Source organism: Erithacus rubecula (assembly GCF_903797595.1).
Source record: "Erithacus rubecula genome assembly, chromosome: 6".
Classification (NCBI taxonomy): domain Eukaryota; kingdom Metazoa; phylum Chordata; class Aves; order Passeriformes; family Muscicapidae; genus Erithacus; species Erithacus rubecula.
In genome coordinates, this window is record NC_136688.1 from 37,279,630 (window position 1) to 37,292,825 (window position 13,196).

At 38.5% G+C, this 13,196-nt stretch overlaps 1 protein-coding gene across 1 annotated transcript in view; it reads left to right on the top strand.

The window, feature by feature from the left end:
* MIPOL1 (mirror-image polydactyly 1) overlaps positions 1 to 13,196 on the top strand; it is a 178,926-nt gene that overhangs the window by 33,671 nt on the left and 132,059 nt on the right. The window contains 1 exon segment of the mRNA XM_079307676.1: positions 12,680 to 12,866. Within this exon segment, the coding sequence (XP_079163802.1) occupies positions 12,680 to 12,866 (187 nt within the window).

The window sequence follows — 13,196 nt, forward strand, 5'->3', positions numbered from 1 at the left end:
AGTATGCAGAAAAATCTACGTGGTATGCAGAGAGGCAGCGTCCTCTACACCTGTGTGGCTCAGTTCATCAGTGTCTTCAACATGTGCTGTGCTTTCAGCATCAACCTCACCATGTGCTGTCAGAGATCCCCTTGCAAAATGCCAAGTGTAGTTGTAATTCATCTCTGAATGATGTAAAAGCCTGAAAAGAGGCTGAGAGGATGAACCTAGGATGAATACCTAGGAAAGGTGGCTAGTAACTGTTGAGCAACACTAAGCATGGAAGATGAAGAAAACCTCTTCCATGGAAGAAGAAGGAATAGTGTGACATGACTTAGAAGATAAGAATGAGCTAATGATAGCTGAAAAATCATCCAATACCACTTGGTCCTTCCTGTAAATATAATCATCCCTTCATGCATATGAATTCTCATCTCTTCTTTTTCCATTCAATTTCTTTCCTTGTACATTTTGAGTGATAGAATAGAGCACATTTTTAGCCACACTGCATGCAGAAAGACTCCTTATCAGAAGCACAACTAGATATTCAGTATTTGCCTGACTCACTGCAGTGTTGTGAATATGATTTTCTTGGACCTTTTATGGTACTCTCAAAACGTGTAGGGCCTTATCTGCACTGAGGGCTGCAAGCACTAAGGATGGGGAGAATTGAAGTATTGCACTTTGAATCTTAAGTGTGTAAAGTATGAGTGCAGTTAACTTCAGAATGTCTTGAAATGTACTTCAGAGAGAACAGCACTTGCTACCACAGTAATTTTTAAGCAGTGCTTCAGAAGAAGCTTTAGAGGACCTTGCACAAGTGCAAGAGGAATTTAGTTATTTTCTTCTTTAGAAACCTTCATTGCTTCTATTTTTATATCAGCTGGAATGAGGCTTAAGTTCAGAGCAAAAATATTTTAAATTATTATAAAAAGGTACTTCAGGGTCTGTGTTGCCAACTCTTATTTGTGAGTTCACCTGCATCTTTAGTAGAACACTCCTGGAGTCAGGGGTGTGGGGGTAAGGTGTTTTATGGCTACTTTATGCAGAGTGATCTTTCTTTTATATTGAAAACTTTAAATTTCAATATTTTTCTTTACTTCTGAAGCAGTAGTTACCTGGGATTTTATTTAGAACTCTTAATTCAGCAAAGTCTTAATTGTTTGTGTGTGGTAGGGGAGGTTGAGTACATTTGGATAAGAGAATTTTCACTATAATTAATGGGCATTGGGAAACATGACCCTGCCTAGATAAAAGGGAGTTCTGGATCATTAAGATTTAGATAATGGAAGGGGGTTATATGTGAAAAGCAATTGTCTGATATGACAATAGCAAAAGACAAATGGGGTGGGAGGGTTTACTTTGTTTTTAGTTGGTTTAGAAAACATAAACACAGCATGCTTAGTAAAACTCCAGCAGACACTATGTTTGGAAATTATGTAATGACTCCATATAGGCTGTAATGATATCCTGAAACCCTGTATTTAAACTAACCTGAATTACAATGAGAGATAAACAGAATATTTACCCATCCCTTATGAGCTGCTGCTGATATGTAAATTTATTCTTCTACTTTGCACAAATATACTTTTGAGCTACTGCTTAAACACTTCAAGGTCCTTAGCCAAACAGTTTTAATGATGCCTCCAGTATTATGAAAGTGTGACATTTGATGAATGCCTTGTATAGTTGTGATATCAGGGAAAGTGTAAACAAAAAACGCACATCAAGTCATCGTGCAACACCTAGATAATTTATAATTTTACTGTTTATATCCATCTTGACATTTTTTATCTGCCAAAGGCAGGTTTCATTTGGAATCTTAATCTGAGATTTATTTGGTGGATCTGGAAATCATAGCTAGAGTTCCCACAGGAAATGGTCCATCTACCAACAGATTAAATGGCAGTCCTGCAGTTGTTAAGGGAGCTCTGCATTTAACACACATGCATACTCATTCAGTCAGCACTGTGGAGAAAAATTAAAGTAGTAACCCAGGTTTAGGAACAATGTAGCTAAAAAGTCCCATATTTGCTGAATGACAAAGGGTTATATAGCAGCATTTCATTTTATTATTCGTGCTTGAATTTCTTGTTTGCTTTGTTGAGTCTGCTGACGAATACTAATAAATGCCTGCAACAATCCAGACGAGAGATGCCTGGCAACAAAGCTATGCGGTGGACCTCCCTGATCTTCTCCAGTTCACAACCTGACCTTTTGAAAAATTGGCTGGGCTAAGCTGCAGAATTTGGGTGTAATGGTTATTGTTAACTCCAGCTTTAGGATTTATTAATTTGTGTGATCAAGACTTACCTATACTTCAAAGTTTCAAAAGACCAAACACAATCATCCATCCATTAGAACTAACATTGTGTTTCAGTGAATCCCACTTAGTGTCTGCCTAGAGATTCTGCTGTTTTGATGCATTCAGAATATAAAAATGCTTTTTCAACTGTGAGACCAATCCAACGAAAATCCAGTGTCTTCTCAGAGACTAATATTTTAAAATAACAATATGTTAATGAATTGCAAACGGAGAGTGGAATGCCAAAGGAAATGTCTGATATTTACACATTAATAAATGCATCACGATTAACTGCAGAGAATACCAAAGTAATGATTGGCCACACATTTTAAAGACTGAGTAGCGTTTTTTTAATTTTAAATATTCAACAGTTTGTACACAATTGCTGTTTAGATGCAGAAGAAGAGGACAAAAGATGTAGTGAGAGAGACAGGCGAGGGAACATCATTACTAAAATAATCAGAATCCTTGGAGAATTGCAAAAAATTGCCTTTGCCAGAAAAACTCCCAACTGTTCTTAATCTCCTTCTCAATTTATTTCTTTATGAAGGGTGTTGCCAGGTTTCCACACAAGTACAGGTGAATACAGAAGCATTCAAAATAACACAGATGTCCCCCAACTTATGCTGCAAAACCAGAATTCACTGTTCTCTTTAAGATTCCTTTAAGGAATTAAAAAAACCCCAAACCATTAAACGTCCGATTTTGTCCATATTTTAGCAGACAAAATATTTTCAAACATCTTCTTTTTTGTATATGTATGTTTTATGGAATATAGAACAAGCAAAAATATTAATGCATAATATGGCTTTGGTTATTCTTACTGCATTTGCAGATAACTTTCCCAACAAAGTTGCAATAAGATTATGTTGTTCTCTTTGTTCAGTGTTTTGGACAACTGAAATGCTTAGCTGTAGCCAAAGATTAAGCATTTGAATTGCATTGTTGGGTTCACCTGATTGACTTCTAAAGCAGTTTTAATTGTTTTGAAGTTTTTTGCTTTGGAGTATCATTAGAATTATAGTCAATATAATTTTAAAAAGAGGTGAAATTACCTTTATTCTGCCTAATATTGAAATTACAGGAAGTTTGCTTATATTGTACATTGCACATTGCACCTGTCATGTGAATTAAAATTATTATCGTAAAGAAGTGTCAAAGGACACTATTTTAGTGATTTAAAATTAATCTTAATTTTTTTTGTTGCGTAAATGTTAGCCATTTATAAGTAAAAGTGGTATTTTTTTTTTTGTTGAAGTACAGTAGGTATTAGTTTCTACAACATCTCAGACAGAAAATTTGACATCTCTGAGCAGCAGAAAAAAGCAGGGAGGACCATCAGTGAGGTAGCACAGGCTCCAAGATGCAGTGTGGATCCAGTCTCTTTGACTTTCTGCAGTTTTTCCTTCTGTCATGGTGTCATGGTTTAGGCAATTCAGCACTCTCACTATAACCGCATGCAGCTCCCTGCCCTGCCTCCTCCAGCTGGAGCCACAAAAGGTAAAGATCACAGCTTCAGAGAAAAGCAAATTACTGGGAACAGCAGTGAGATAAGAAAACGAACAATAACAGCAAAAATACTAATGACAGAGGGTACAGGAAAAGAAACAATTCAGGAGAAAAATACACACTACAGCATGCTCAGTAACAGACCACCCTTTCTCCCCAGTAATGGTCAGTACTGGATGGCTCTCTCCAACACATTTTATGGACCAGAAGGCACCCCATCTACCCAGAAAAGAGTCCTCATGATATGGAGTGGTATAGAATAATGTCTGTGTCCTGGCTATGTCCCCTCTTGGCTACTACAAAAATTAACCCTATCATTGCTGGGACCAGGACATTTTCCACCTGATAATCCAAAATTTTTGCTTTCATACCTGTTAGCAATGATTTCCCAAATCCCTGGGCATTTGGGATTTCCTATTCAAGCCCACTCAGGACAGCTGACTCAAAAAAAAGAGCCTTCTGAGAGACCAGGAAAGGTATTCAGCTGTCTAATTTCTTCTGTCTTCACAGCAGCTATCCCAAAAGCCTAATGGTACCCTTTTGGATCCTTGAAATACCCTCTCCTGAGGCAATAGTGATCAGGTGGTTCTCTGTCCCTGCCTCTTCCTCCTGTTCTGTGGGCCCTGTTTCCTCTTTATTCCTCGCTAACTAAAATCATTTGGTCTTGGATTTCTTCTGTGTAGGGGTGGCTGCTACTGGCACGTGTTGTTCCCCTGGTTCAGCTGCAATTTGAGAGGCCCTGGTGCCTGTTTTCAGGTGGTCTGTTTTCATACTCCTCCCCTGGAGGCTGTTCTCTAGTATTGAGCTGTGTCCAGTAAAGAGTAGCCAGGGCCCAGCACACTACAATAAATTGAAATAAATTGCTCCTCTAGAGTTGCCACCGCATTTTCCTTGCAGTGCAGCATTCTATCACTTTAAACAGGGTCTTGTATTTGTTCAGGGCTGAACTGCTAAACCATTGGAGCAGAGAATTTCCCCAAAAACTCAACCACTCTCTCCCACACTCTATGCTATCCTCAGGGCAGATTTCTGAAAGACCTCCCTAGAAATCTCTGACCTGACTCTAAATGTGGTGTAGACTGCACTGAGGAGACATGGCAGACTTAGCAACAAGAATATGGTTTCCTTAACATCCAGCTGGAATTCAAAATTCTCAAAAGCTGTTTTAACAGGTCTGAAGGAGGAAAAGGGGATGAAAAGCTGGGGAAAGTCATCCCCCCTGTTCTTCCCACAGATAGGGTATAATTGTTAATGGACTCCCAGAGGTAGTACCTGAGAAAGGATAGGGGAGAAACACTGAATAATGACCTTCATTTTCCTTGATATAATCATGTCATAAACTGATATCGTGCAGTACATTAACAAAGGAATCCTGATCCCTCTCCCTGCTCTAAAAAGGTCATCATGAGGAGCACATATGGGAATATATACATGGTTGTATATACACACCCATTTGAGCAGCCCAGGCAACACTGTGGCCACTGGCTCTTGACCTAATACAACAAATGCTAAGATTAAACTTGTTTCCGACTCACTCTGGGCAGATCTGTTGAATCTCAACACTTCACGCCTCTATTGGGCTCCAATTACAGCTGTCTTGGTTTAGGAATGGTATTCTCCAATTAATTCTTCCATTAAACCATGTGCCACTCCCTCTCCACCCTCCAATTTGGGGCACGAAAAACCAAGATCATGGGTTGAGATAAGAGCAATTTACTGGGTACAGCAATGAGATAAGAAACTGAACAGTAACAGCAACAATACTAATGATAGAGGGAATAAGAAAAGAAACTATTCACACAGAAACCACACCCCCAATACCCCACCCACCTCTTTCCCCTTAATAGGCCACACTGGACAGCTCCTCTGCCACATTTTCATGCCCAGAAGGAACCCCAGAAGAGAGCTCCTTTCCCCAGGCCCTGGCAATCATGTGGGTTGGTGTAGATTAACTTGTGTCCTGGCCATGCACCTTCCTGTCTACTGCAAAAATAAACCCTGCCTGGAACCAGGACACACAGCTTGCTCAATGACCTCAATGCAATTATTTCATCACTCTGTGCCTTAGTGTCAATGGCTTTAAAATTACTATCACAGCACTTATGCATCTCCTGAAAAATATCTGTGAGAGTTTCCATAAAAATGTTTGTTCCAAGGCTTATTTCAATGAACTTATCTTAAAGTGAGAGGAGATATCCTATCTCAGAGATAAATCCAGGACCTTTATGAGCAAGAGTTACTTAAAAGTAAGTCGATAGTCCCCATTCTTTTGAGCTGACCCATGATGCTCTCTGCAGAGCCCATGGTCCTCTGTTCTCAGGGCACTGAATGTACAATGCATCTATGTGGTGATTTCCTCTTTGTTACTGCCAAGGGTTTGGCAGGTAATACATGCTGCTTTGACTGGGCAGAGCACAGAGAAATAAAAGGAATTAGCTTTGTATTACAAATCTACTCTGAGCTCAGTCTTTGCTTGTTATCAGGTTCCTGACTGCTATTCTTACTTGCTATGGAAGTGATTTAGTGAGATCTTAAGAGTCCTGCTGAATAATCATCTTGAAGCTTGCTCAGTTTTCTTTAAATGGTAGAAAAAGTGCATCATGAAGAGACAGCCATTTGCTCTTAGTTGCAGATTACTTGGTCTCAGTATACTACACTGCCCTGAAGGGGCCTGAATAGTTGCTAACATAAGTAAATCTGTAGTAAGTCCAAAGACAATAAAGCTTCACTTTCTCATGTTGTTTGTTTTGGAGAAAGCATATAATACAGACCTTGTATTTTTGTGCTGGCCTTTTGTCATTGTTTTCCAGAAACAGGAATTAGTTTCTTCAAAATTAGGTAGAGCACCTTTTCATAGGTTTAATTCTGAAAAATTTTTTGTAGATCATGGGAAAGATAAAACAGTGAGGAAATGAGTCAAAAGTATTGAACACCTTTTACATATATATGTAAATAATGTATATTGCATCTGTGTTAGCTCAAATATGAATGAAAAAGGAAAATAAAGGCATTCTGAAAAGGAATAAGACCTAAACCAACTCTTATCATTAATGCCAGACAATAGGATCAGATTTCTTCCACCAGGCTCATTTTCTTTCTTTGCATATTTATGCCTATAAAAGCCTTGAATTTCAGTTCCTACTCATTTTCAGGATTTATGCCTTTTAATCATTCAGTAAAGGGTAAACTGTTGAACAGTCGAAATCTTTCACAGTCATTCTGTTTGGTAGAAATTCCTGTAGTTAAATAGCTGAGTGAATGAATGTTTGTCTTTTGACAAAATGGTTGACTCATCATTTTCAGCTCAAAAAAGGAGTATTCAACCACAGTACTAATTTCATGTGCATAGCTTAAAAAGTTAGTGGCCATCAGGATAAGTTTTTAGTCTTATTATTGTAGGAGAAAAAATTGGATAATTAAAAAGCCAATAATAAAGAATCACAGTCAAGTTAAAATGAAGTTCTAAGGTAATGCTTTTACATGCATAGTTATTGCAGCAAGTGTTGTAGATGGTATGTAGTGGTATGTAGTGGGGCAAGATCAAGTTTTTTTAAACCATAGGAAGTGTGTCCTATTTTTCCAGTGGAAACAGGTTAGTTTGGTATAGGTCATGGGTGGCTCTTTGCATAGATAGTTTTATTGGATAGTGAATATTCCCTCTTGTTTGAAATTCAAAATATTTGATTTTATACAAACAAACAAACAAAAAAAACTCCACAGACATTGAAGTTGTGTTTTTGCTTTGACTGAGAAGAAAAAAATCAATGATTGCAGCCCAAATGGTCTACAGCATCCTGGGCTGCATCAAAAGAAGGTTGGCCAGCAAGTTGAAGAAAATTACTACACCTTTCCACTCTGTCCATATGAAACCCCATGTGAAGTACTGCATCCACTCTGGGAAGTGTGGGCCTGTTGCAGCAAATCCAGACTTGGAAGATGATCAGAAGGCTGGATAACAACTCCTGTGAGGACAGACAGGCTGAGAGAGCTGGGGTTTTTCAGCCTTGAGAAGAGAGGGCTCTGGGAGGACCTCACTGTGGGTTCTGGACAGCATGATCTCATGGGTGGCCTCCCTGCCTGGGGCAGGCAAGTTGCAATTAGATGATCTTTAGGGTCTCTTCCCACCCAAAACATTCTGTGATTCTGTGATCAATGGGAGGAATTCTGGAGATTTTTAAATTAAGGTTGCACTTCCTCAAATACAATGTTTTGTTCTACATTTTTTCAAATGTTTTAATCTGACGGTGTCACAGTGTCATAGCTACTGAATTTGCAGTCATTTGCTCCTAGGGTGTATATGGCTCCTTTTCTTCCTGGCTGCTTTTGCTTTTTCCTATTATGCCTCCTATTGCCATCCCTCTAGGGGTTCGTTCACTCAAGCAGTCTTTTTGCAGACAGATGAGAACATACTATGTCTGTGCCACAGACCAGCTTAAAACAAATACCAGTAAGCTACAGGTAGCAAGCTGTAAGTACTATTACACTTGAAACTGATTTGGTGCACCTGGGGCTTCTAGTGTCCTCATACTTATCTGCAACCAGATCTGTAGCCAGTCCTGTATTTTGAGGTGCTGTGTGCATGTTCCATTGGGTTTTGTTTGTTTTCTCTTATTCCATGGAGATTCCCTGCAAACCTCTCAGGTGATCAGAGTATTTTGGTAGGTGCTGAAAGACTATCGACAGTGTGTCCACCCTGTTTCTGCTGGATGACAGGACTGCTGAATATGCTGAGTGGTATAACAAGGGAAGCTATTGCCTCTTTATTCTTCCAGCTGAATCTGCACCTTCTGTGCACTTATCACTGTTGGGGTGGGATTCTCTAATCCTGTGCTTTCCCTGATCTTGATGCTTATCCCCCACTTCTCAGAAGAAGCAATGAGGAATAGTTGGTGCCTGCACAGTATGATGCATTTAATGTTTTTACTTGACTTTTTAACCACTCCCAGTTTAGCAACGTTCAATTCTTTTCCGCCTTTTCTGTTTCAAGCCATGACAGCATTATCTTCCCCTTGCGTCCCTCACAATCAATTCCCAGATTTAATTCTAGTGTCTTTATATTCCTTCTTCTTAACATTTGCTTTTCTTTCCCGCAATGTGAACAAGCTATTCATTCAAGATAAATACATACAGAAGATCAGCTGTTCAGCTTCTCCCCATAGTGAAATATTAATCTGGGCTACTGAACTTATATTATTTTATATGAAAAAAATGTTGTTTAGTATACTCAAGAACCAGAATCAGTAGTGGTGGTACCACTTAATGAAATCTACATAATTTTTTCCAAATCTTGCAAGGCTGTTTTACGCTTTCCCTGATGTTCCCTGTGCTGCCTGATTATTGCAAATGCTACTTACTCCCCAGTGTGCGTCTGCAGCATTGGTAATTAGTGCACAATACGATTTGCAGGAGGCATGAGGAAAAGCACTGAAGTGCATTGATTAAAATTGCCACTTAGTTTAGCAAAAAGACTAGCTACCATGTACCAAAGCCTAAATTATTTGAAGTGGGAGTCATGAAGAATAAAGTGGTTTTAAAAATAAAATTAGTCCTATGTCCATTTATCTGACAGTGTTCAAAATGTCTTCCCCAAAGCATTCTGCTGACAAATTTTGCACGTTGATTTAAAAAAAAAAAGTATTGCAGCTTTATTAAATGAGTAAAAACCTCTCACCTTAATGCCCTTGGGCAGAGTGCTTTCAATTTTGAGTGGAAGAGGCTGCCATCATCTTCTCTCTTACAAAGTCAGTGGAGGGGAAAAAAAACAGATCCTCTGTGTTTCACCTAATTTTTCCAGGAATGCCACTTACTGCCTTCCTGTGATGCGACCTAGTCCTACCCATGTGCTTGAGGGAATTGAATCTGGATGAAAAGGTGTCTTGCAAATGTATATTGTCTAAAAAATAGGCATTAGCATTAATAAATGCCAAAACAGTGCTAGTACTATTCTAAATTCTCTTTGTTCTTTAGCTGCAGTAATTTACAGTTAAAAACATGTATCTTGACATGGCCCAAGGATTTAGCAGAAGTGCAACTGCTAATGCAGATATTTACCTCATTGTATAGTCACATTTATTTCTGGTTTTAAAAATAAAAATCTGCCTGCTGAACTGACCTGTCATCTAGATCTTTGCATTTTGTTGACAGAATGTCACAGAATGTGACAGAATTCAGAATGTTACAGAAAGCCTGCTGATGCTCATCTGACCCTCTTGCTCCCTGCTGCTTTCAGTGCAGGCATTAGTGATGCTATTGGGGTGGCCTGGGAAGTACTGGATGTGACTGTATGGCACTGGGCATGATGATCAAGGGTGTGGGAACACAGGTGGTGTTTGCCTTGAGCCTTCTCCTAAGAGGGAGGGGCATGGAGAAGGATGGAGTGATGTAGACGAGGCCTTCTTCAGAGAACTGGAGGAATTCTCAGTCAAAGGTCCAGGTTCTCATGGGCTGCTACAGTGGTGTTAATGATCTGCTGGAAGGACAACAGCAGGGCTCAGGTGATCAGGAAGTTGCTGGTGACAACTTCCTGATACAATTGATTGAGGTGCCAGCAAGGTGATCCCCAGTGGTCTCTGCCAACTTCAGTGACTCTTCTGTTGTCTCTTCTTAAAGTCCTGGGATTAAATGAGCAAATTAACAAAACAGGAACTGTGATAAGAGGAAAAACTTGCTCTCATGCTAAGGGAATAGAAGCAGCCTAGCTGTCTGGAGTGATATTTTTCTTCCCTGACTTTCATAGGGCCAAAGTAGAATACTGTGGTAAACAAGGAACAAAGGTTCCTGGCAGTACTGTCACTGGTTATTTCAAGAGATACATTGTGCTTGAATTCTTCCACAGAATGTGACACACTTCACTTGAGACACTTCACATATACATAGACTATAGAGTAAGTGGATGCCCTAGAGAGGAGGAGGAGGAGGAGGAAAAGTTGTAATGGCAAATGTGCACCTCCCCTTCAGCATGTGGCAGCATAATTTGCAACTGCATTTGTACAGACACTGCATCTGATACAGAAGTGAACAGGATATTTCATAGGAAGTTCTTTATAATATAAATCAAATGGGAAACACAACTTCCTCTAAAATGCTTTGCAGATATGGAAATTCAGACTAGGATAGTTTTTAGATAGTACTTACTGGAAAGGTTTCAAAATGTTGCCCTTATAAGTTGTCACTCCCAAGGTTCTTAAGAGTATATTTGGTGATTTTTTTAAAGGTATGTTTCTTTAGAGATCCTTACTCTTTACTGTAAGGAGGAGCAAGAAATCAAATCCAGTTTTTAGATGACTTTAGATGCATTTCAGAGGAAAGCTGCTCAAAAACCAGCAGGATTTCAAGCCTGTGGAAACAACATACACTTGTTCAAAGGGTGCAGGTGGCTGTGGCCTTGTGTTCATTTGATGCACTAGCTGTGAGATGATATCAGGAACATATTTCAATTAAAGTACTGAAATTAGTATTATACTTACTGAAAAATATTTTATGGTAATGATACCCATATGCTAAGAAACAAAGATTCTGGTACTCTGTTGACTGTTGTTTTTCTAGTATAAAGATCAGTGGTTGCAGTTTACAGAAATGGTTAGAGTGGATATAAATAAGTTTGTGCTGAAGGGGAATACAGATGAGCAGTGGGCCCCATAACTTTTTCCTGGAGGTGGTAACACACAGGTTCGTACTGGAAGTTGTTAAACTGACTCCAGCCAGTTCCCAAGTCATGTCTTGGCTCCCTTGGTTTGCTTCCTGTGCCATTGGCTGTGTCATTCCTTGTTTAAGGAAAGAGGAATCTATTGGCAACACACTTTAGAGACAGTTTTCAGTATTTTTTTACTTGGAAACTGTTCTTATAACTGTGTTTACCTGCAGGATGGCACTTTGATACTGATTGCTTTGTAATTTTGGTCTATTTCTAGTTAATTTCTACTGTATAGACAGTTTCTTATTATTTTTGAGGAGGACATTATAAGATGGATCAAATAATATGCCCTATATTTTATCCAAAACATTTGGAAACACTAACTTTATTAAATAAACACAAGCTCCAATGTTTGTTCTCTACTAATCTAAATGAAAGAATGAAAAATACATGCACCTTTTTTTCCATTTCCAGTGGTTTTATGCTGCTTCCTTTTCATTTTTTAATATAATTCTATAATTAAAACATACTTGTTCTTACTTTATGAAAGAGCATTTGTGGTATGTGGATCTTTCTTTCATTTAAATGCCTTGATATCAGAAATATGTCCTAAAAATATCTAGTAGCCATGCTAAGAGAACTAACTATCCCACTCAACATTTTAATCAGATAATTTTTCCCTTTGGCATAATTTCTGCTTCGCATTCTTAAAGTTCTTTGGTTGTATGAGCCTGTACCTCACACTCTCCAGGAATGAATAATGGTGCTTTAAATTTGTTGTTGCTAATTACAACTTGATGGTGTTCCTTTTGCAGCCAGAATGTTACTATAAATAACAGTTTAGTTATAACCTAAAATTTTCCCTCTCTATAGCAGAGATTCATTGTATCTCACTATAGTAGAGCTGAATTTTGTAAGGAATAGGTAAATAATTTTCTACAGTCAGCATTATTTTAAGAAGTCATTTATGGGGAAAGAGGGATGAGGAAATGGTGATGAATTTTTCACGTTTTCATGAGAAAAATCCAGTAAATGGGTTGTAATTCCTACATGTAATTCCTCCCATGCTGTAGGTAACACAGGTCTCATTCCTTAGTGAAGGGATGAAGAAGTTGGGAATCTGAAGCTGAATTACTTGTTCCTGTCTACTACAGTATAATAGTCTTCTAACAAGCCATTTTCTAAATGAAAAATGTCAAGTTTGTGCTTCATTCTCCAAATGAGAAAATGTATTTGCTTCTCTTCCCAAACAGAAACACACATCTTGGATCAGAAAAAAGAAGATTTTTGTGCTGAACTTCAGTTTTATAAGAATTCTCAAAAACCCACAGAATTTTTTATCCAGGCAGAAACTGAAGCACTGAAGCTTTCAGATTTGCGAGTAACCAGTCAAAGAGGAGGAGTCCTAACTGACTGTAATTCTGGTTCTGAACAATCAAGGTAAATCCAAGAAATACCCCTCTCTGTAGTTTTTCTAGATTCAAAATATTGACAATATACACATGGATTTTTGAGTAAATATGGGGAAATTTTGTTCCCACATGAGAATCAGTAAGTCAGCTTTTTACTTAGACTCACCATATTTGCCCTTCTTCCCTTGTGGAATGTAGCATTTCACCTCTGTGTTCTCTAGCACTCATAGAAAATATGATCAGTGCAATGGTTTATAGCACACATTGTGGGTATATCAGTGATTATGATCTCTAAAAAGAATTTTGAAAATGCATGCTGAACAGCATTAAAACAGGTCTTGAAAATCTAGTATCTGTG